This window comes from Macrobrachium nipponense, chromosome 6 (assembly GCF_015104395.2).
Source record: "Macrobrachium nipponense isolate FS-2020 chromosome 6, ASM1510439v2, whole genome shotgun sequence".
NCBI classification, from domain to species: Eukaryota; Metazoa; Arthropoda; class Malacostraca; order Decapoda; family Palaemonidae; genus Macrobrachium; species Macrobrachium nipponense.
In genome coordinates this window covers 74,624,384-74,647,568 of record NC_061108.1, presented here as the reverse complement: position 1 = coordinate 74,647,568, position 23,185 = coordinate 74,624,384, and the positions used below count along the sequence as shown (strand labels likewise).

The window sequence follows — 23,185 nt, the reverse complement described above, 5'->3', positions numbered from 1 at the left end:
CTCTTTACATTTATATTATTTGAAAATTAGTAAATCATTTATTTGTCATACAGAAAACATACATCTCTCTAAGAAAAAGAGAGAGAGAATTATTATTGTTATTATGTGATATCATTTAATCTTATTAAACTTACTAATACAGTATTGATCAATATTAATATTTTAAAATTAGTAAATCATTTTTGTATCATAAAAATTTATTTAGTCATGAAAATAACATCAAAATACACTAATTTGGGATTATTTATCATCGGAAAAACCTTGCAAATAGATTAATTTCCCACAAATAATGGGTAGATAAGGTCCAGAGAGAAATCAGTGAATTTGTGAGTCCGCGAATCCGGAGAATGCGAATACGGTGGGCCCACTGTACAACAATTTGGACCATTCAATACCTAACCTAACTGTGACTGTACCTGTAAATATAACAATTTGTCGAAAATTGTATTTTTCCTAACTATACAAACCTGAGGTCCTTTAACAATAGGAATGTAACTTGTGGCAGCTGGAACCGGTCTTAAGCTTCAAACAAGGGAGTTCGGTAGTTAACTGCTTGTCCGACAGTCAGGGCACCGCGTGACTGGGAGGTGAAGAATCACTTTGCTTTAGGCCCAGGAAAAACAGAGTGAGGGGTGGCATGAGGTGGGACTATGTGTAAAGGACCTCATGTTTGTATAGTTAGGAAAAATACAATTTTCGACAAATTGTTATTTGTTCCGATACGTAATACAAACCATAGGTCCTTTAACAATAGGAAGACTCCCTTCTTGGTGGTGGAATCTGAGTCAATGAACAGACTGGTGTTCGTCCAACCTTGGTTCCCTCCCTGGTCGTAAGAGCAGAGGGAGGGATCCTAGCCTCTGTCCAATGATCGGAGTATGCACCGAGGGATCAATAGTCAGACCTCTGGACCCAAGTAATAAGAGGGGAGGCCAGCGTACCTCTTAAAACTAGCAAGCAAGAACTTGTTCCTATTGCAAGAGGCAATATGAAGTCATGGGTTTGTCTCTTGTTGGCTTCCACTCCCCCCCCCTTGTTGGGGGAAGTGGTGGATAATTGCTCCTATCCCTAATGAAAGGGATAGGATGGAGCTCGGTTGAGTAGCTTACCTGCATCGGTCTCCTGTTCCAGCGTAGTGACGACCGCGTCCCTCTGCCCACAGGTAGAGGGGGAGAAAAAGATGGGGAAGAGAAGCCAGTCACACACTCATTAACTCTTCCATTCATGCAGTCACACAAGGATGCGATGCTGTTCTGTCCGCTCGGGTGCTGGGTAAGCTACACAACCTGTTGAGCAGCCACCACAGGTCCCAAGGAAAAAATGTCCAAGGACCTGTGGGCTATATCCCGAAGGTAGAAGGAGGTGAAGGTGGTCTGGTTGGTCCAGACCCCCGCCTTCAGGACCTGCGCCACGGAGAAGTTCTTGCGGAACGCAAGGGAAGGACCAATGCCTCTGACTTCGTGGGCTCTCGGACGAAGGGTACGGATGTCGTCACTACCATCAGCTTTGTACGCCCTCCTTGGTCACCCCGGTTCTAACGAAGAGGCGTCGACACTCAGGCCTGAGGTGCCGAGTTCTCTTCAGATAGTGCCATAGCGCCCTCACAGGACAAAGCAACATCTCATCCGCATCGTTGTCGGTGAAGTCCAATAGGGAGGGGATCGTGAATGACTTGAACCGGTTATCAGGGACCGAAGGATTCTGAGTCTTCGCTACGAAGTTCGGGACAAAATCGAGCGTCACAGATCCCCATCCCCTGGTATGCTTGACGTCGAAGGAAAGACCATGAAGTTCCCCTACCCTCTTTGCCGATGCCAGGGCCAGCAAGAAGAGGGTCTTGAGGGTCAGATCCCTGTCTGACGACTCTCGGAGTGGCTCGAAAGGACTTCGAGTCAGACTCCTAAGGACGAGAGTCACATCCCACCCCGGGGGCCTGAGTTCTCTGGGTGGGCAAGACCTCTCGAAGCTTCTCATGAGAAGGGAGATCTCGAACGAGTTTGAGATATTCACTCCCCTCAGTTTCAGGACTAGGGCCAAGCCAGCCCTGTATCCTTTGACTGTGGGGACGGAGAGGAGCTTCTCTCGTCAAAGAAAAGCGAGGAAATCCGCTACCTGCTGAAGAGTGGCTCTGAGAAGAGATAGACCCCGTCTACGACACCAACCACAGAAGACGGCCCACTTTCCCTGGTACACAGCTGCAGAGGACTGTCTGATATACCCAGCCATCTCTGTTGCTGCTCGGCGAGAAAAGCCTCACGCTTGCAAGAGATGGTGGATAAACAGCCAGCCGTGAAGACGAAGGGACTGGACTGACCGGTGGTACCATTCCACGTGTGGCTGGCAGAGAAGGTTGTGCCAAGGGGTAATCTCTCTTGGTGCTTCCGCAAGCAGAGCCAGCAGGTCCGGATACCAAATGGCCTGAGGCCATTTGGGAGCCACCAGGATCATCCGGAGATTCGGGGTGACCAGCGCTCTGCTGATCACCTTGCGAATCAGACAGAACGGGGGAAAGGCGTAGACGAAGAGGTTGTCCCACAGGTGTTGAAGAGCGTCCTCTGCAGCTGCCCATGGGTCCGGCACAGCTGAGAAGAAAACATGAAGTTTCCTGTTGTGCCGGGTAGCGAACAGATCCGTGACTGGATGCATCACCTGATCCTGACAGCTGAGCTTGTCTGCTACTACATTTCTCTTGCCTGGAATGTAGTGAGCTGACAGCTCTACTGAGTGAGCCACAGCCCACTCGTGCACCTGCAACGTCAACTGGTGCAACGGGAGGGACACTATGGCCCCCTGTTTGTTGTCGTATGCCACTACTGTGGTATTGTCGCACATCAACACCACTGAGTGTCCCATCAGATGGTCCTGGAACTCTTGGAGAGCGAGGAACGCTGCCTTGAGTTCCAGTATGTTGATGTGAAGGTGCTTGTTGTGATGATCCCACACGCCTGCAGTCAGCAACTCCTCCAGGTGTGGGCCCCATCCCTCGGTTGACGTGTCTGCAAACAGCAACATCTCCGGGGGGGGGGGGGGGAGTGCGGAGAGGCACTCCTCTTACAAGGTTCCTGTCGTCCAGCCACCAGGCTAGGTCCTGCCTCACCTCCTCTGTGAGGGACACGGGGAAGTACGGCGGGTCTCTTGCCTGTGACCAACTCTCCTTTAGTCTCCACTGGAGAGACCGCAGGTGAAGACGCCCGTGAGGGACTAATTTCTTGAGTGACGATAGGTGGCCGATCACGACCTGCCACTGCTTAGCTGGCTGTTCCTGCCGAGACAGGAACTGGTTGGCTGCCTCCCTGAATCTGCTGATCCACGAGTCTGTGGGGAAGACTCGCCCTGCTACTGTATCGATCAGCATACCCAGGTACTTCATCCTCTGCTTGGGCTTGAGATCTGACTTCTTGAAGTTTACCATGATCCCCAGAGTGCGGCAGAACTCGAGGAGTCGATCCCTGTCCCGTAGCAACTGCGAGCGGGAACTCGCCAGGACTAACCAGTCGTTGAGATACCTCAAAAAACGTATCCCTGACGAGTGGGCCCAAGCAGACACCAGAGTGAACACTCGTGTGAACACCTGAGGGGTAGTTGAGAGACCGAAGCAAAGTGCCCTGAATTGGTACACCATCCCGTCGAGGATGAAGCGGAGGTACTTCCTGGAGGATTGATGAACGGGTGTCTGGAAATATACGTCCTTCATGTCCACCGAAAGCATGAAGTCGTTCTCCCTGATGGAGTCGAGCACGGAGCGTGCTGTCTCCATTGTGAACCGAGACTGGCAAACGAATCGGTTCAGGGGAGAGAGATCTATCACCGGGCGCCAGCCCCCTGAAGACTTCTCCACTAGGGAAAGACGGCTGTAGAAGCCCGGTGACCGATCCCTGGTGATCTCCACAGCTCCTTTGCTCAGCATGGCTTGGACTTCCTGCCGAAGTGCTACGTCCTTGGATGATCTGGAAACGTAAGTCTGAAGGTGGACCAGGTTGGAGGTGAGGGGTGGCCGAGACTCAAAGGGTAGTAGATACCCCTCCCGAAGGATGTCTACTAATACCTTTCCTGAAGGACGTCTACTATCCAGGTGTCTGCTCCATAGCGCTGCCATGTTGCCTAATGGCTCGCCAGGGACCCCCCAGGCAGCAGGTGAGGGGGAACGCCGTCCTTAGCGTTTCCCACCTCTCTTTGACTTCTTCTTCCCAGCTCCCCCTCGTGAGAAGGAGGGCTGGGAGGAGGGGCTGGTGATGGTCGCTCCTTGAAGAAGTTGAAGGCAGAGTCTTTCCTCTGGGCTTCGACAATGCAATCGTCTTGGCTGCAGAGGAAGCACTAACCAAACTCTTGGGCTTGGCCGCAGTAGCTCGAGGCTGCCCAGAGAGGAGGAGCTCCGCACCGGTCCGTTGCGAAGACCCAGAGCCGCCTCACGCCCAGCCGCCCTGGTCACTCAGGTGAGGACTGCGTCCCTACACCGAAGAACCAGGTTGGCCCACAGGTTTGCCGTCTGGGGGGCTAGGTAGGAGATGGTTCTACCTCCAGACTGGCACAGTCTCCCAAAAGCTGGGTCACCTTCAGGAGAGATGTTCCCCGAGGTGGCCGCGACCTTAGACATTGTGAGGGACCACAGGTCTAGCCAGGAGTCTGCTTGGAATGCCGCCCTGGCGGTCGATTCCAAGGCGAGTGCCTCATGCTGCGAGAACCATAGGTTCTCCGACAGGAGCTGCTGCAGAGACACCCTGGAGTTAGCCTAGCTAGCTCCGGGTTCACCTGTTTGGGTGGCATAGGGTCCTCCGATGTCACGTAGAACCTTCTCTGTCGCAGTAAAGGTGGGGGAAGTAGCTTGGAAGACCTGCCAGACTGTAGCGAACCCTCCTGTCCGGAGACGAGAGTGTCCACCTGGCCCAGCACTGAGTCAGCCAGAGCAGATCATGGCAGACCCACCGTCGTCCTGGGTTCCTTCTTAGGACCCCAGAACGACTTGAGCCTGGACATAGGCTCAGAAGGTGGGACCAGTGATCCTTCCCCGAGGTCGTTGTGCTGACGGATCAGCGCAATAACCTCCGAAAACGACCCCTTGATCTCGGGAGTGACCGCGTCCTGTGGAGTAGGACCGTTAAGTCCCTCCAGCAAGAACGCCTCCCGAGATCCTCCTCCTTCAGGAGGAGGAACCGCAACAAACCCCTCCTGGTCTCCTCCGGCCACTTGCGCATACGATCTGGTTGGTCCTAAGACTGTGCCAGGCTCGTAGGGCGTCGTGGTGGGACCGAGAGGAGCGCGCTCCCCACAATCACTCCGGTTCACCTCGCTCTTCCCGGTGTAACCTGAGGAAGTTGAAGGGATCGGAGAGGAAGACCTGACTCTCCCCCCTCGCCCACCGGCAGAACCGGTGTGCTTGGGGGGCTGCAGGCAATCGCTAACCCGCGGTGCCGATCGAGCTGCCGTCCTGGTCTCGTGGCTGGACCGAGAACCGCGGCTCCTGTCCCGAGCGTCAGAGGAGCTGCTGCTGTTCCCCCTACCCGCCCGGTCTCGGTGGGAACGGCAGTCAGGGGACCGGCAGAGTCTGCTGTCGCGGTGGGAGCGGGGCCTGTCCTCACAGCGTGTCGTGCCGCTGGAGCCGGTTCCGGCAATCGAGGGGACCTCTTCCTTGCTTTGGACTGCGGCCGGTCTGGGACCGTCGTGTCAACCCTGGGTACCCGCGGATCGCTACAAGAGCGATCGCTGGTCTGGCGGAAGTCACCTGAGCGACTCTCACCAATTTTTCGCTCCGTGCCTCGGTCCTGGCGCTGAGAGAACTCAGAAGCCTGAGCCTTGGCTGCACTGTTACCCGTGGGCGACCGCACACCTGGTACCTCTCGCGAACGAGAGGCTGAGACGGAACCTGATGTAGCGGCAGAGCCCCTAGCATTAGGTGAGGAGGTACTGGTGTTAGCCAGTACCCCTCTGGTCCCCGTCTTCTTCCTTGCGAAAGGAGAGACTGGCCCCGCTCCCGAAGGAGCGGGAGGACCAGCAGAAGACCCCCCCGTCACACCAGAGTGAGACGGACCCTTACAAGCTCCCGAAGGAGACTTCTTAGGGGGCGAGGAGGTGGCCTTCTTCTTCCTTGGCTGTGAAGCCTTGGAAGTCGAAGGGGAAGAGGCGGCAGCAGATGACGACGAAGAAGACGATGACGACACCTTCTTCTTCTTCGTCAGCTTCCTCAGGACAGTTGTCAGGTCCTCCATCCAGGACGGAGCCGGGCCAATTGCCGAAGCAACACAGCTCATGTGGCACCGGAAGTCGGGGGCTGAGGCGAGAGCGGTGAACCCGGGCGGCGGAGTCATGTCCCTCCTCGGAATACCTGGAAGCGGCGCCTGGACAGCAGCTGAAGGTGTTACCATGGTTACATGTTGAGTATACACCAGGTGAGGAGGGGCGGCATACCCCGGGGTCGAGACGGTGGTGGTAGTGGTGGTTACCGGGCTGTGTGTTACCGGAGCAGAGCCACTCGCCAGGTGATGCAGCAGCCCCCGAACACTCGGTGTCCCCTGGAGACCCAGCAAGAACCAAACCTGGCCGAGGTCGTCACCTGTGGCAGGCACACCTGAGGGAGCAAAGGTCTGGTTAGTAGGGGGGGTTTCCCCTCGCCCGGGGGGGGACAAGTCCCACCCCGAGCGAACGGAAGACCCTGAGTACAACTGAATGTCGGGGTATCTCGCCCCCTCCTCCACGCTCGACGGATCAGGCGAATAGGAGGAGCAAGAAACCCCCCCCCCCACCGAAGGGGAAGGAGCCATACGCGGGAGTTGAGATGGAGGGAGGAGAGAAGACGACGTGTCCGAGACCAGGGGAGTAGCTGGAAAACTTTCCGTTGACTCCCTGGAAGGCTTACGTCAGTTCCTCCTCCCCTCAAATCGCTCCCACTGCTCCTCCGACCACACACAACAAATATCACAGGGCTCGGTGCGAGAGCATTCGCGCTCCCGACACCGAGCACATAAATCATGAGGGTCAACTTCAGGAAAGGAACGAAAGGCCCCACACTTACGGCCCTCCACACCAGGGCATCTGCGGCTGATGGGGGGGCGTAGCGAACTCTCCAGCTCATGAGAATCCATAATTAAATGAAAATACAAAAGTCACAAGTACTTACAGGATTTCCACATAAATACACTAGTAAGAGAAGGCAAACCAAAGTTTGAAGTACGAAGCATGCAACGATGGCGGGCAGAAAGAAATGGAGAACACGTCTGTCACCCAGCGCGGCCGAAAGCAAAGTGATTCTTCATCTCCCAGTCGCACGGTGCGCTGATGACTGTCGGACAAGCAGTTAACTACCGAACTCCCTTGTTCGAAGCTTACGACCTGTTCCAGCTGCTGCAAGTTACATTCCTATTGTTAAAGGACCGATGGTATGTATTACGTATCGGAACAAAAAGTGTATTAGTGTACAGGGTCCAAGAAATACTGTATGTACATGTATGTATGTATGTAGTAAAATGTGGAACCTTACCTTTTGAGTGAGGCGATGTCCGAAAGTGGTGACAGAGGTGGAGGACAAATGGCAGAAAACATGAACGCTTTACTTTACGAAACACATTAAAAAATGGTAGAAAACATTAACGCTAAACATTACGAAACACATTGAAAAATGGCAGAAAACATTAACACTTCTTGATTATCTCCATCTTCATCTCTATAGAAAGCATCCTCTTCTTTCCGTGAACTTCAGCAACATTCTTGGGACCCATAACTAATAACGTAAGTAATTAAGTTCAAGTACAACACGATAAAGTAACTTACAGTACAACAAAAGCGAAATCACTAACACGAATTTACGTTAACAAACAAAATCTATGTGAATGAACGAATTCCAGGTGTTTACAATAATGCTGCCGCAACGAAATGGTCAAGGAACGCCTTTACATAGAGGCATGATGGGACAGATGCTGACCAATAGGAGAGCAGGATCTTACAGTGGTGACTAGCATTGGGAACCAATGGGAGAGCGGGAGGATGGTGGTGAGTCTACTGAGTTGACGGTGCGCGAGTTTTCAAATTGTTCTCGGCGACCCAGGCGAATCTTGGACTTAACAGTACATACACTCTTTCGCAACCTGAATTATTTTCGTACACAGAAGCAAAAAAAATCTTCGTCTTTGCCTTCATAACCTGGATTTTTCGTGCGTAGGGACTTTCGTATGTAGGGGTATGACTGTATTTGTTTTAGTCTCTTCGCTTTTGCGAAAGACTGTTTGTTTCTCCTTACGACTGTCATTCGTAAGTATTTCTGGTTCCTTCCGTCTCCTATGTGATATCTTAGTAGATTGGTTCTTCTTAAACTAAAGGAGAGGATTCAAACAGATAAGTTGAAAAAAGGTATAACAACTTTATTCTGTAACTCCATAATAAGAGAGACAATTCGGTCGGGAGACCAATATGTTTGATTGCTGGTAAAGAACTGCACTTCTAAAGCATCACGTCGATAGTGAAACATTAGCTATCTCAGCGATTCATATAAAAACATACGTAGTCCGCCGGCTCGGAAGTTACAAGTTTCCGGCGTAGGTTAACAGGTCAACCGCTTCCCATGGAAGTTGTTGTGCAAAGTTATCAGTAATGCAAAACGATGACATATCTAAACAGATTTAAACCAGGCTACTGCAGACAGCGCTTAGCGTAATCTAGATCTGCATTGGTCACGTAGGACCCTCCTAATGCCAATGACCTCAGGTCATGGGTTTTTATTTACAGATTCTGTAATACTAAAATGTATTTATTACATTTGCAGGTTCTAACTATTCCCGGGGGGTTATGGTACACATTCCCCGCTAATACGGGGGGACCACTGTATAATGAAGTGTTAGCGTATTGATGAAGAGCTGTTAATCTGTATAGTGCAGTGTGTAAAAATTATTTAGTATTTTCATTTTAACCCTTAATGGATGGATAGCATCATATGAGTAACAATCAATATAACGTGCCATCAGTTTGGAGAAATCGGGGGGGAAAGAGGTTCCATAGCTTCTATGGCCCATAAATTCACTAGTAGTAGCTTTTAGACTCAGATCAACAGTTGTAGGCAGCTGTGATGGTAATTGCTTCATAGCAAAGGAAGTTAAAGGAAAGGAGAACGCATTTTTGAGAAGTTCGGCAGCAAGGAGGCTTTTGCGCCCGTGTTGGAGGCGCCTGTTCTCGCGGCTGTTCTAGAATCGGCAGGAGTGTTGTGGAACTCGTCGGGATGTGAGAAACGCCACGATTTCTGATGCAATACCTCGTCTAGATTCATCTAAGAAGTTCTAGAAATCCCTGGAGTCTGTGACGCTCGCCGTAGGCTCCGCCCCCAGAGTGCCGTATAAATATGACAGTCGTAGCAGGAGAAAGCGGAGATCGTAGAAGAGAGACACTAGTTAGTCACAGAGAGATATCCTCAGTAAGAGCCACTGGTCAGAATATCAGTGAGAAATCAGCAGCAGCGGAGATTATCCGTGAGAGATAAGAGAGAAAGGGACCGACGAAGGATCAGAAGAAAAGTTGCTCGGGAGTTGGTTGGATACTGGTCTAGTCGTCTTCAGGAGTGGACGAATTATCTCATGTTATCTTGACGTCGAGCAGACTTCAGAGAAGAAAAGGTCCTGCTACAGGTTTTGGGGAGTTCCTGCCTTTCAAGTAGACTAGTTTCTGCAATACGGAGTCAAGAGGACGTCTGCAATCACTGTTTTCCTTTTGAGAAGCCATCCCTTCGAATTGCTAAATTGACTAGCAAGTATTTGAATTGCCTCACCGTTCCCCCAGTACATGCAGTGTAAGATTCTATTTTTTTTATGTAAATAGGAGATACCATTCTGCATTTACCTTTGTTAGTAAGCTTGTAAATAAACCTTTGTTGTGTTAGTGTTTCTTTCTATATTCGTATCCCGTTTCAACTGTTGGTGTTGAAATATTTTTTTTTATTTATTTCATATCGAACCTGAAGCGGACTTCCCTCAGAGGCCGTAACATTGTGTCGACCTTTGCCAGGATATTTCGACACCGTAACATTGTGGCGACCTTGCTTAGGCTATCAACACTTTAACAGTTTGAAACGGAGAATATAGAAAGAATCAGAATGAGTGAGATGGTGAAAGAGTTTGTTGAGTCGGGTAAGTTCCTAGGTCTAGAGGGGAATGATCTCTGTGAGTATGTTGAAAGGAAAGAGAGGGAAACGTATGAGAGAGATGAGAGAGCAGCTGAGAGAGAGATGCAGCAACAGGAAAGAGAGAAAGAACGCATGCATGAGCAGGAAGAGAGAGAGAAAGAACATATGCATGAGTTGGAAATCGCTCGGTTAAGACAAAGCACTCTTAACAGTCAGTCAGGCCAGAACGAAAACGAAACTGATTGGTTAGGTATGAGTGCAGTGCTAAAATTAGTACCAAAGTTTGATGAGGAAGATGTTACGACATATTTCATGTGTTTTGAGAAGTTAATGGAACGAGTAGGTTCTCCTAAAGAAACGTGGACTTTATATTTGCAGTCAGTTTTGAGTGGTAGGGCACTTACTGTGTATAGTTGCATGTCTAAGGAGGAATGTGATAATTATGATATTGTGAAAGAAACTGTTCTTAGCGCGTATAGGTTAGTACCAGAGGCATACCATAAGAAATTTAGAAATTTGAGAATGGATGAAAATACTACGTATGTAGAATACGGTAAGAAGTTGGAGAGGCTGTTTTTTGATTGGTTAACTTCTGCTAAGGTTGAGGATTTTGATAGTTTGAAGAACTTAGTGTTGTTAGAAAACTTCAAAGATAACGTATCCCCTGAGATTAAACTTTATATAGAAGATAGGCGAGAAGTCTCTTTTGCAGGAGCAACTAGGCTAGCTGACGAATATAGTTTAACTCATAATTTGAGTGTTAGTAAGTAACGAAATGATCCTTCGTCCGGTAGAGTACAAAACAGTAAAGGTTTCAGTCCTAGTAATAGCAATGTGAGTAAAAGTGGCTATTCCTGTTATACATGTGGAAAATCTGGTCATACGTCTAAGGTTTGTAAGAGTAAAATGGCATCTAGTGGCTCTGAATTCACTTGTTTCCAATATAATGGGAAAGGGCATTTAGCGAGAAATTATGCAGTAGAAAAGAAGGACGGTAAGAAACCAGTGTCTCTAGTTAACCTTTCGTCAAGTAGGGATGATGTGATGAGAGAAACTAGGAAAGTTTTTGGTGAATTTCTGTCAGAAGGCGTAGTTTTCTCTCTTGGAGAAGTAGATTCGAGAGAAGTAGTCTTGCTTCGAGACACAGGGGCCGCTGTCTCACTGATTAGAAGTGTGTGTGTGCCGAACAGGGCAGAAATCAATATGGAAAAGAAAGTCATGTTAGGTGGATTTCCTAACACTTGTGTTCTTTGTCCTTTGTTGAAGTTGAATTTAGAAAGTCAGGTAGTGTCAGGAGAAGTAAAACTTGCAGTTGTGGACAGTTTGCCCATTGAAGGCGTTGACATTATTGTTGGTAACAACTTAGCTTTATCCAAGAATGTGAATCCTGTTGTGAGGAATATTCTAGTGCCTGAAATGGTAGTAACTAGGTCGGGTTTAGTTACAGACGTAGACTACGGTCATAATTTGTTCGTGGATTCGAACGAAAGTAAGTTCGTGGATTCGAACGAAAGTAAGTTCGTGGATTCGAATGAAAGTAAGTTCGTGGATTCGAACGAAAGTAAGTTCGTGGATTCGAACGTGAGTATGTTCCTGGATTCGAACGTGAGTTCGTTCGTGGATTTGAACGTAAGTTCGTGGATTCGAACGTGAGTGAGTTCGTGGATTCGAACGAGAGTGATAGAGGTAGCGAGGTTGATCTTGGCATGAGTGTGGTTGAGAGACCTAACTCTATCGTTGACAGTGATAGCCAAAGGGAAGGCGTAGCTGTCAAGAGTAACATTGTAAATGTACCTGTATCTAGTCCTAGTTACGGTGATGAATTAGTCTCTAACATTTTGGATAAGGATGAGCTAGTCAAGTTGCAGAGAGAGGATGAGACACTAACCCGAATTTTTGAATGTGAGCTGGATGATGATCTCGATGATGTGTGTAAGGAAACTTTTTGTGTAAAGGACGAAGTTTTGTGTCATGTTTGTCCTAAGTCAAGTAGTGAAGGGGATGTCACAGAACAATTAGTAGTTCCTAGGAAGTTTCATGAGCTAGTTTTGAAGTTAGCACATGATGAGCAAGGACATTTAGGAGTAAATAAAATTTTCAAGTGTATTAGTAGGGCGTACTTTTGGCCTAAGATAAAAAATGACGTGAAGAGGTATGCTTTAAGCTGTCATGAATATCAAATTGCCGGGAAACCGATTCAAGTAATTCCTAGAGTTCAGTTGTGTAATATTCCTTCAGTAGGCAAATCTTTTGAGAATGTATTTATAAATATGTTCGGAACTTTATCTAGATGTAAGGGTAGAGATGATTGCATAACTAATCTTGAGTATTATAAAAACAATCTAAGAGTTGTTTGGCAGCTAGCGGAGGAGAACGGAAGCGTTTGGCACTAAGCGAAAGAAAACCCCAACGGAAGTCAAGGGGAAACTGAAGGAAAACCTGATCTTAGAGCAAAAGAGAGAGGTTTGTGTGTAAGAGATAAAGTTTTAGTACTAGTCCAGAAAGAAGGTTCCTCTTTATCTCATAATTTCGACGGTCCTTTTTCAGTTTTAGAGAAGAGGGGAAATATACATTAGAGAATTAATGTGGGTAAGAGTAGAGCAAAGGCAATGAATGTAAATTTGCTTCAGAATTATAAACAACGCCCCATGCCGTGGCCTCCGCCCGTGTAACAGTGTTACTGAGTGAGATTAGTTTCAAGAAAAACACAAGAGGTGTTTTAGTATTTATATGTTTTAATCAGAGTTCAGAAAACGGAAATAGTAAGAGAGAAGGATAATGTTATAGCAGATAGCCTCTCTAGTTTTTTCAGAATGAGTAGCCTAATGACCGTTTTCTGTTTTGGCACGAGTGGTTGAGTGGATGAAAAAGTATTAAAGCTTTATGCAGAATTGTTTCCCTGCTGTTTAATTCTTGCTTCTCTTAAGAAAAAATAAATAAAATCAGTTGATTTCATTTTTTTCTCTTTTGGGGGGGCGTGTGATGGTAATTGCTTCATAGCAAAGGAAGTTAAAGGAAAGGAGAATGCATTTTCGAGAAGTTCGGCAGCAAGGAGGCTTTCGCGCCTGTGTTGGAGGTGCCTGGTCTCTCGGCTGTTCTAGAATCGGCAGGAGTGTTGTGGAACTCGTTGGGACGTGAGAAACGCCGCGATTTCTGATGCAATACCTCGTCTAGATTCATCTAAGAAGTTCTAGAAATCCCTGGAGTCTGTGAAGCTCGCCGTAGGCTCCGCCCCCAGAGTGCCGTATAAATACGACAGTTGTAGCAGGAGAAAGCGGAGATCGTAGAAGAGAGACACTAGTTAGTCACAGAGAGATATCCTCAGTAAGAGCCACTGGTTAGAATATCAGTGAGAAATCAGCAGCAGCGGAGATTATCCGTGAGAGATAAGAGAGAAAGGGACCGACGAAGGATCAGAAGAAAAGTTGCTCGGGAGTTGGTTGGATACTGGTCTAGTCGTCTTCAGGAGTGGACAAATTATCTCGTGTTATCTTGACGTCGAGCAGACTTCAGAGAAGAAAAGGTCCTGCTACAGGTTTTGGGGAGTTCCTGCCTTTCAAGTAGACTAGTTTCTGCAATACGAAGTCAAGAGGACGTCTGCAATCACCGTTTTCCTTTTGAGAAGCCATCCCTTCGAATTGCCAAATTGACTAGCAAGTATTTGAATTGCCTCACCGTTCCCCCAGTACATGCAGTGTAAGATTCTATTTTTTATGTAAATAGAAGATACCATTCTGCATTTACCTTTGTTAGTAGGCTTGTAAGTAAACCTTTGTTGTGTTAGTGTTTCTTTCTATATTCGTATCCCCAGTTTCAACTGTTGGTGTTGAAATATTTTTTTTTATTTATTTCATATCGAACCTGAAGCGGACCTCCCTCAGAGGCCGTAACAGCAGCTCATGAGTTAGTTGTGATCTTGACTTCAAGAGGACGTTGTGCTTCTTTCTCCCACGACGTCTCTTTATTTGTATGCTCATAAATATACCCAGTGGTTGCTGTTGGTTTTAGTTCTTATCTTTTATGATAGTAGTATATGTCAGTTATGATAGTAATTTTGCAAAGAAAAGGGGAAATGAATAATAGAAAAAACATGTATAATCTAAAAGTCACTGCATCTTTGATCTTGGTAAATTTATGTAAATATTTTACAACAAATATGCTCTGAATTTGGTAATGATTTTAGTTCTTATCTGTTATGACATTGTGTGAGCTGTAATTATAATATTACAAAATAGAATAGAATAAATTATTAGATAAAACATGTATGTATAACCTGGTAAAACTAATGATTGTCTTGTAAAAGAAGCCCCAAAATAGGTTGTAAATAGCCTTTTATAATTTCCTGTGGAAGGTATGGAGAATTATTTAGTTATTTTTCTAACACCCTGTTCATTTGCATGTCTTCCTCTTTCCATTGATGGATTTTTTCTTAAATTGGCCAACCTCAAAGTTTGCCCAGTATAGGGTGCTGCATTTGGTTTTTTTTAGCTCTGCTCTTAAGGGTTAAACTGCCTAACAAAAGGATTTCTATTAATACCTTATCTATACTTTACAGCCAACACCGTATGCAATTGTGTTATTGAATGTTTGCTTGATTTTCTTCCTGATTTCAGTAGTTTGAATTAGTCTTTCCATTAGTCAGAGTACGTATTCTGTTATTTTGTGAAAATATAGCTTCTTAACAGAAGCCCATTAATGATAAAATAGCTTGAACCACCATGCAGGAGGGAAAATGAAGCAAATGAACCATTGCTCAGGTGTAGAGGAATGTTTAGATTGTTTACTATCTCTTGATCCTCCAGAGTTTTATCAGTTTTATCAGTTGAAATGATATTAACCCTTAAACGCCGAAGCGGTAAAATAAAAAATTGTCTCCCATGTGCCGGAGGTGTTTCAGAGTGAGCGAGGAAGCGGAAAAAATATTTTTTTCAAAAAATCACAGCGCGCTTAGTTTTCAAGATTAAGAGTTCATTTTTGGCTCCTTTTTTTTTCATTGGCTGAAGTTTAGTATGCAACCATCAGAAATGAAAAAAATTATCATTATCATATATAAATAATACGATATATGATAGCGCAAAAACGAAATTTCATATATAATTGTATTCAAATCGCGCTGTGCGCAAAACGGTTAAAGGTAACAAGTTACTTTTTTTTCCGTTGTAATTTACACTAAATTGCGATCATTTTGGTATATAACACATTGTAAAACGATAAAAGCAACACAGAGAAAATATTATCACAAAATAATGCATGAATTCGTAACGCGCGGACGTAAACAAATATTTTTTTCAAAGATTCACCATAAATCTAAATATTGTCCTAGAGACTTCCAATTTCTTTCAAAATGAAGACAAATGATTTAATATTACTATACTGTAAGAGTATTAGCTTACAATTGCAGTTTTTGACCATATCTGACGAGTTAAAGTTGACCAAATGTCGAATTTTTTTATATATATATATTTTTTATATGCAATTATTTCAGAAATAAGAAAAGCTACAACCTTCAAATATTTTTCGTTTTATTTTACATGAAATTGCGCACATTTTCATATATAAAACTCTATGAAATGCCTAATATGAAACGGAGCAAATATTCCGAGAATGGGACGTACGCATTTCGGAGATTTGTGGCGGAGAATCCGCGCACGGAGGGAAGGAAAGATTTTTTTTTAAATTCACCATAAATCTAAATATTTTGCTAGAGACTTCGAATTTGTTTCAAGATGAAGATAAATGACTGAATATTACTAGACTGTAAGAGTTTTAGCTTACAATTGCGTTTTTCGACCATTTCGGTAGAGTCAAAGTTGACCAAACGTGGTTTTTTTTTCTATTTATCGTGATTTATATGCAAATATTTCAAAAATGAGAAAAGCTACAAACTTCAATTATTTTTTGTTGTATTCTACATGAAATTGTGCACATTTTCATATATAAAACTTTATGTAACGGCTAATTTAAAATGGTGCAAACATTACCACAATCGCATGTATGATTTTTTCGGAAGAGTTACCGCGCGGACGTAAAGAAAATGTTATTTTTATCATAAATTCACCATAAATCGAAATATTGTGCTAGAGACTTCCAATTTGTTGCAAAATAAAGGTAAGTGCTTGAATATTACTAGAATATAAGCGTTTTAGCTTACAATTGCGTTTTTCGACCATTTCGATAGAGTCAAAGTTGACCGAAGGTTGAAATTTTGGCAATTATCGTTATTTATATGAAAATATCTCAAAACTGATAAAAGCTACAACCATGGGTTGTTTTTAATTGTAATGTGCATGAAATTGTGCACATTTCCATATATAAAACTTTATATAACGCCTAATTTTAAAATGGTGCAAACATTACCACAATCGCATGTATGATTTTTTTTGGAAGAGTTGTCGCGCGGACGTAAGGAAAAAGTTTTTTCATAAATTCACCATAAATCGAAATATTGTGCTAGAGACTTCCAATTAGTTGCAAAATTAAGGTAAATGATTGAATATTACTAAAATATAAGAGTTTTAGCTTACAATTGCGTTTTTAGACCATTTCGGTAGAGTCAAAGTTGACCGAAGGTTGAACTTTTTGCACTTATCATTATTTATAAGAAAATATCTCAAAACTGATAAAAGCTACAATCATGAGTATTTTATTTTTGTATTCTATGACCGAAGGTTGAACTTTTTGCACTTATCATTATTTATAAGAAAATATCTCAAAACTGATAAAAGCTACAATCATGAGTATTTTATTTTTGTATTCTACATAAAAATGCGCACATTTTCATATATAATACTTCATGTAACGGCTAATTTACAATGGTACAAAAATTATGTCAAAGTGACGAAATAATTTCCGAGATGTGTCACAGATACTTTTTAGTGCGGCAAGAAAGAAATTCGCGCTTGCGCGCCTGCGTAACGATTGTAAACAAAACAACACCTTGATCCGTGAACTCCCAGCATCCCCCAAGGCGCGTGATTCAAAAGTTTTAGGCTGGTAGGCCTATAAGTATTTTTTTGCGAATTTTAAAAAAAACTTTTGTAAGTCAACGTAAAATACGTCCAGTCGGCACACGGGAGACAAAAAATGTCGACGTAAAATACGTCCAGTCGGCAGTAAAGGGTTAAAGTACTTAAGTTTTATAGAAATACTATAGTAAGTATGTATAATACAATATGTAATACAGTTGTGATAAAATATTTCATTGTTCTTTTTGAAATACAAATGATCACCTTTTTATGGGGAAGTATTCCTGAGTGCGAGCTGGTGTCACTATTGAAAATTTGGTAGTTAATTTGTGGGAAAGGGTTGAGTTGGGGAATACTCCCACTCAACTACTGTCATCATGTTGATCGTGTAGACCAGTGTGTCAGGATAAATCTAAGACAGACATAAAAAACTTACTTTATTTACCTCTCAGTTCCAACCTGACAAGTGCCTACATCATTATGATTCGCTTCCTTTTTCCACTTACAACATAAACATAAACAAACTTCACAAACAAATGATGAGCGCAATGCACCACGTCATACACAAACATTCTCAGCAGAGTTAACACACCAAGTCCTTTTTCTTTGGCTGCTGTCAAGTGAGGATGTCTTGCTGAGGTAAGCACCACTGTCCTGTGTATCCTTGCAAGGATTGTGCAAAGTTGTCAGCTTTGCAGTGGGAGAGGTCTGAGAATAAGGATCTGGAAATGTTAATGTCGCCTCCTTGAGCAGGAAATGCTAGATCTTCCTGGCAGACTGATATTTCAATGCAAATGCCTGTAAGGTACAGTATTATGATACCTGTGGTGCTCCCACATGGTAGATCTATTTGCAATGTTGCTGGATCACAAACTGCAGTGCTTCAAGGGAGGGATGGACTTGCAGTCAGTGAGTTTTCACCATTCAGTGTGATCCTCCTAGTTCTGGGGAAATTAAAAAAATCAAGCATTACCTGCATTATCCTTGTGATGCCCCCTTTGGCTACATCAGAAGTGTTTTCAGACTTGCTGGCTCAGTAAGCAGACTTCCCAAAATTGTTGTCTACAGGTTCCCGAACAAGTGGGACATCCTCAGGCTTGAGTTGTAGAGATAATCATACATAATCTCAAATAGGGTAGTTATATTCAGAGGAAACAACTGCCACTATTACTGCTCCCTGCAGGATATTGATACACTTTCATCAAGTGAAATGGGCAAGGCTTGTTATTGACATTATGTAGAGTAGACTTGAGACAGTTCATTTGGTGGGCAGCTGCAATTGTGGCTGTTAGGATTTCATTTATATTGAATTTAGTGGAAACATATTCCTGGTTGATGGAGAAATTAATATACATTGGTTTACCTGTATTACGATACAAAACTATAGTTTATATTTTGCGTGATATATAGAAAAAAAAACTTGATTCAGCTACCTTTAGTAAGAAATCATGAAAAGTGTGATATGATTAGAATTTTTGGTAATTTGAATAATTTTGCACAAGATCTATGATCTTATACACAATAGAAAAATCCCTGAGCTAAAAATTAAGGCATGGTCTAATAAAAAGTCTGGGATAGATTATTAAGATTCATGATTCATGTTATTTATTAACTTTTGAATTCTTGATTTGTTATTTGCAGCCAAGAAAATATACTATGAGAAATATGCCAGAAGAATAACGAAGATGCTAGGTGACAGGTATGTCATACCAACATTAATCAATCATCATGCTGCACAGTTGGAATGGGACAGAATTTTGCCTTCCTCTGAAATTGAAATGGTAAGTAATAAAAAATTAATCTTAAATAATTATAGAAGCGAGGGAACTATGGTAATATGATGGAAAAAGTACTTATATACGTATATGAAATGTGCCTGGTAAATCTTATTGAAAAATCATCAACAATTATAAAGTAGAAGAATTTTCAAGAGTGTAGGCAGTAACTGATTTGAAGAATTACCATGGAGGGAGAAACAAACCCTTTAATGAAAATAGCAAGACACTAGATTCTAGTTAGAGGAACTTCCTCTGGTTTCTGTATCCCTTTCATTTTGCACAGTCCTTCAAAATAAAGGGTAAACTTTGACAAAGTGGCAAAGATTTAAGCTGAATAGTCCTCAGGTCCCATTTAGGGGCTGTGTGGCTAACACCTGGCATGTCTGGGAGGATCTAGGAGTAGATCCATGGGTGATGGAAGTATTGAGGGAGGGTTGCATGATTCAGTTTATGTCATCTCCACCTCTCTCTGCTCTTCCATTAGCTTTCTGTTCATACCTACACCATTCTTTCCATTAGCTTTCTGTTCATACCTACATCATTCTCTGTTAGCTTTCTGTTCATATTTATGCACATCATCCTTTCTGTTAGCTTTCTGTTCATACCTACGCACATCATCCTTTCTGTTAGCTTTCTGTTCATACCTACATCATCTGGAAAACTTCCAGATTCTGCAACAAGGGAGTAACAAGTCGGGAATAGGGTAGGTGACAGATTTGTCTTAAGATTTTACAACTGTCTGTGCCTTGTTCCCAAAGCCTTCAGGAAGTTGGAAGCTATTCCTTAGTGTTCCATTTCCTTCTAAACAAGTTTGAACATCTGGCTAACTCCATTTTTGATGGAGTCCTCCAGCACAGCTCCAACTGCCATCCAGCAGAATGACTGGATTATCTCTGTAGACATGCAAGATGCCTGCTTCCTTATCCCAATTTACCCTGACTCTTGACAGTTTCTCTGATTTGTTTTTAAGGTTAAAGTTTTTCAGTTCAGGTTTCTTTGCTTTGTTCTAAGTACAGCTCAGCAGGTTTTTACTTGAATTCTGGTTCAGTTAGGGGTATGGTGTCATCTGCTAGGCATCTGAATTCTCCTATACTTAGACAAATGGCAGATCTTGGCCAGGTTTCTAGTGGGGATTCTGACGGCAGAGGACATTCTTCATGCTTTTTAGAGTTTCTATTGTATTGTCTTCCAAGATTAGTAGATTCTATAGATTTTTATGGCATCACAGTTCCTCTGCGAATGAACACAAGCCTAGCAGTACAGTGCCTCTTTCAAAGAACAGTATACAGGCAGTCCCCGGGTTACGATGTAAGCCAGAACATCGTGAAAAATCCTCAGAAAACCTTACTTTTAATGCATTGGATGCATTGAAAACTATGTAAACTGCATTCTTATTACATTTTTCATCAAAAAAACCTTCAAATATTGAATATTTTATATTTTTGGTGTCATATTTCATCTGCCAGATCAGCGTTGTAGGCATTGTAACCCTGGAACATGCATGTTAACCCTGGGAATAATTTCTGATGAATATAATTGAAAAGTGCCTTAACCTGGGAACGTCGAGCGGAACCCGTCGTAACCCAGGTCTGCCTGTATTGGCAGACTGCAGTACCTACAGGGAAATATTTATTCTACCTGTCCTCTCTAAAGTTCCAGAAAACTTAATTTTTAAGCCACTATATAATGTGGACTCTAAAGGATTGTTTGCTGATAGTCAATATGTATATTGGAAGCAGTTAGGTATCTGCGATGCTCCTTTAGATTTTAGATTTGACATGCCATTTTCAAGAGAAACTTGATAAGGGTTTTGAGTGTAGAACAATGAATAAAGATTTTAGTTCTGCTTTTGATTTAGTAAATCACAAGGCACTTAAATATAACTAAAGAATCAAAGTGGGTGAATATGTTTTATGTTTACTTCAGTATTTCCTCATAGGTCAGTGAGTTGATGTTGATGGAATCTTTAGTGATCCAAGACCTATTGTGTCTGGAGTTCCACAGGGCATTGTTCTTAGTCTACCGTTATTTTTAGTGTATCCATTTGCAGGCCTGTACTCAATTTTTTATGGGGGGTCATTTTTCCCAAAACTGGACCTTTTCTTCTATGAATGTCATTGCTTATATAGGTGTATACAAGATGATATACTTGAAAATGTTATTTTAGTTATATTAACCCTTAAACGCCGAATGGACGTATTAAACGCCGAGTCAAAATCTCCCCCGATTTCCGAATGGACGTACCATACGTCGGCTCAAAAAAGTTTTTTTAAAAATTCGCGGAAAAATACTTATAGGCCTACCAGCCGAAAACTTTTGAATCACGCGCCTTGGGGGATGCTGGGAGTTCACGGATCAAGGCGTTGTTTTGTTTACAATCGTTATGCAGGCGCGCAAGCGCGAATTTCTTTCTTATCGCACTAAAAAGTATCAGTGACACATCTCAAAAATTATTTCGTCACTTTGACATAATTTTTGCACCATTTTAAATTATCCATTACATGAAGTATTATTTATGAAAATGTGCGCAATTTCATTTAAAATACAACAAAAAAATAGTCATGATTGTAACTTTTATCAGTTTTGAAATATTTCCATATAAATAACGATAAGTGCCAAAATTTCAACCTTCGGTCAACTTTGACTCTACCGAAATGGTCGAAAAACGCAATTGTAAGCTAAAACGCTTATATTGTAGTAATATTCAACTATTTACCTTAATTTTGCAACAAATTGGAAGTCTCTTGTACAATATTTCGATTTATGGTGAATTTGGTGGGGGAATTTATGAAAAAACTTTTTCCTTACGTCCGCGCGGTAACTCTTCCGAAAAAAATCATACATGCGATTGTGGTAATGTTTGCACCATTTTAAAATTAGCCGTTACATAAAGTTTTATATATGGAAATGTGCGCAATTTCATGCACAATACAACTAAAAACAACCCATGGTTGTAGCTTTTATCAGTTTTGAAATATTTTCATATAAAAAATGATAAGTGACAAATTTTCTACCTTCGGTCAATTTTGACTCTACCGAAATGATCGAAAAACGCAATTATAAGCTAAAACTCTTATATTTTAGTAATATTCAATCATTTAACTTCATTTTTTAACAAATTGGAAGTCTCTAGCACAATATTTCGATTTATGGTGAATAGATAAAAATAAATTTTCCTTTAACCGGTCCGCGTGTAAAAACTCTTAAAAACCGAAAAAATCATACGTCGCGTAATTGGTGTAATGTTTGCACCATTTTAAAATAGCCGTTACATAAAGTTTTATATATGAAAATGTGCGCAATTTCATGTAGAATACAACGAAAAATAATTGAAGTTTGTAGCTTTTCTCATTTTCGAAATATTTGCATATAAATCACGATAAATAGAAAAAAAACCACATTCGGTCAACTTTGACTCTACCGAAATGGTCGAAAAACGCAATTGTAAGCTAAAACACTTATATTTTAGTAATATTCAATCATTTACCTTCATTTTGCAACAAATTGGAAGTCTCTAGCACAATATTTCGATTTATGGTGAATTTATGAAAAAAACTTTCCTTCCCTCCGCGCGCGGATTCTCCGCCATAAATCTCTGAATTGCGTACATCGAATTCTCGGAAAATTTGCTCCGTTTCATATTAGGCATTTCATAGAGTTTTATATATGAAAATGTGCGCAATTTCATGTAAAATAAAAGGAAAAATATTTGAAGGTTGTAGCTTTTCTCATTTTCGAAATATTTGCATATAAATCACGATAAATAGAAAAAAAACCACGTTCGGTCAACTTTGACTCTACCGAAATGGTCGAAAAACGTAATTGTAAGCTAAAATTCTTACAGTATCGTAATATTCAATCATTTGTATTTATTTTGAAACAAATTGGAAGTCTCTAGAACAATATTGAGATTTACGGTGAATTTTTGAAAAAAATATTTTTTTACGTCCGCACGTTACGAATTCGTACATAATTTTGTGATAATATTTTCCTGGTGTTGCTTTTATTGTTTTACAATGTATTATATATCAAAATTATTGCAATTTAGTGTACAATACAACGAAAAAAAAAACTCGTTAGCTTTAATTGTTTTTTGCACAGCGTGATTTTAATACAATTATGTATGATTTTTGTTTTTTTTGCTACCATATATCGCATTATTTACATATGATAATGATATTATTTTTCCTTTCTGATGATTACATACTAAACTTCAGGCAATGACAAAAAAAGGAGCCAAAAATGAACTCTTAATCTTCAAAACTAAGTGCGCTGTGATTTTTTGAAAAAATTATTTTTTCCGCTTCCGCGCTCACTCAAAACCAGCTACGGAATTCGGGGGAGCT

The 23,185-nt window shown here is 42.5% G+C and overlaps 1 protein-coding gene across 4 annotated transcripts in view; it reads left to right on the top strand.

Annotated features, from left to right (window-relative positions):
* The window catches only part of LOC135216346 (coiled-coil domain-containing protein 22-like), a 394,256-nt gene that overhangs the window by 64,647 nt on the left and 306,424 nt on the right, over positions 1-23,185 (top strand). For all 4 annotated transcript variants that reach the window (XM_064251575.1, XM_064251573.1, XM_064251574.1 and 1 more), the window contains exon 3: positions 18,703-18,842. In XM_064251575.1, the coding sequence (XP_064107645.1) occupies positions 18,703-18,842 (140 nt within the window). The remainder of the gene's footprint in view (positions 1-18,702; positions 18,843-23,185) is intronic.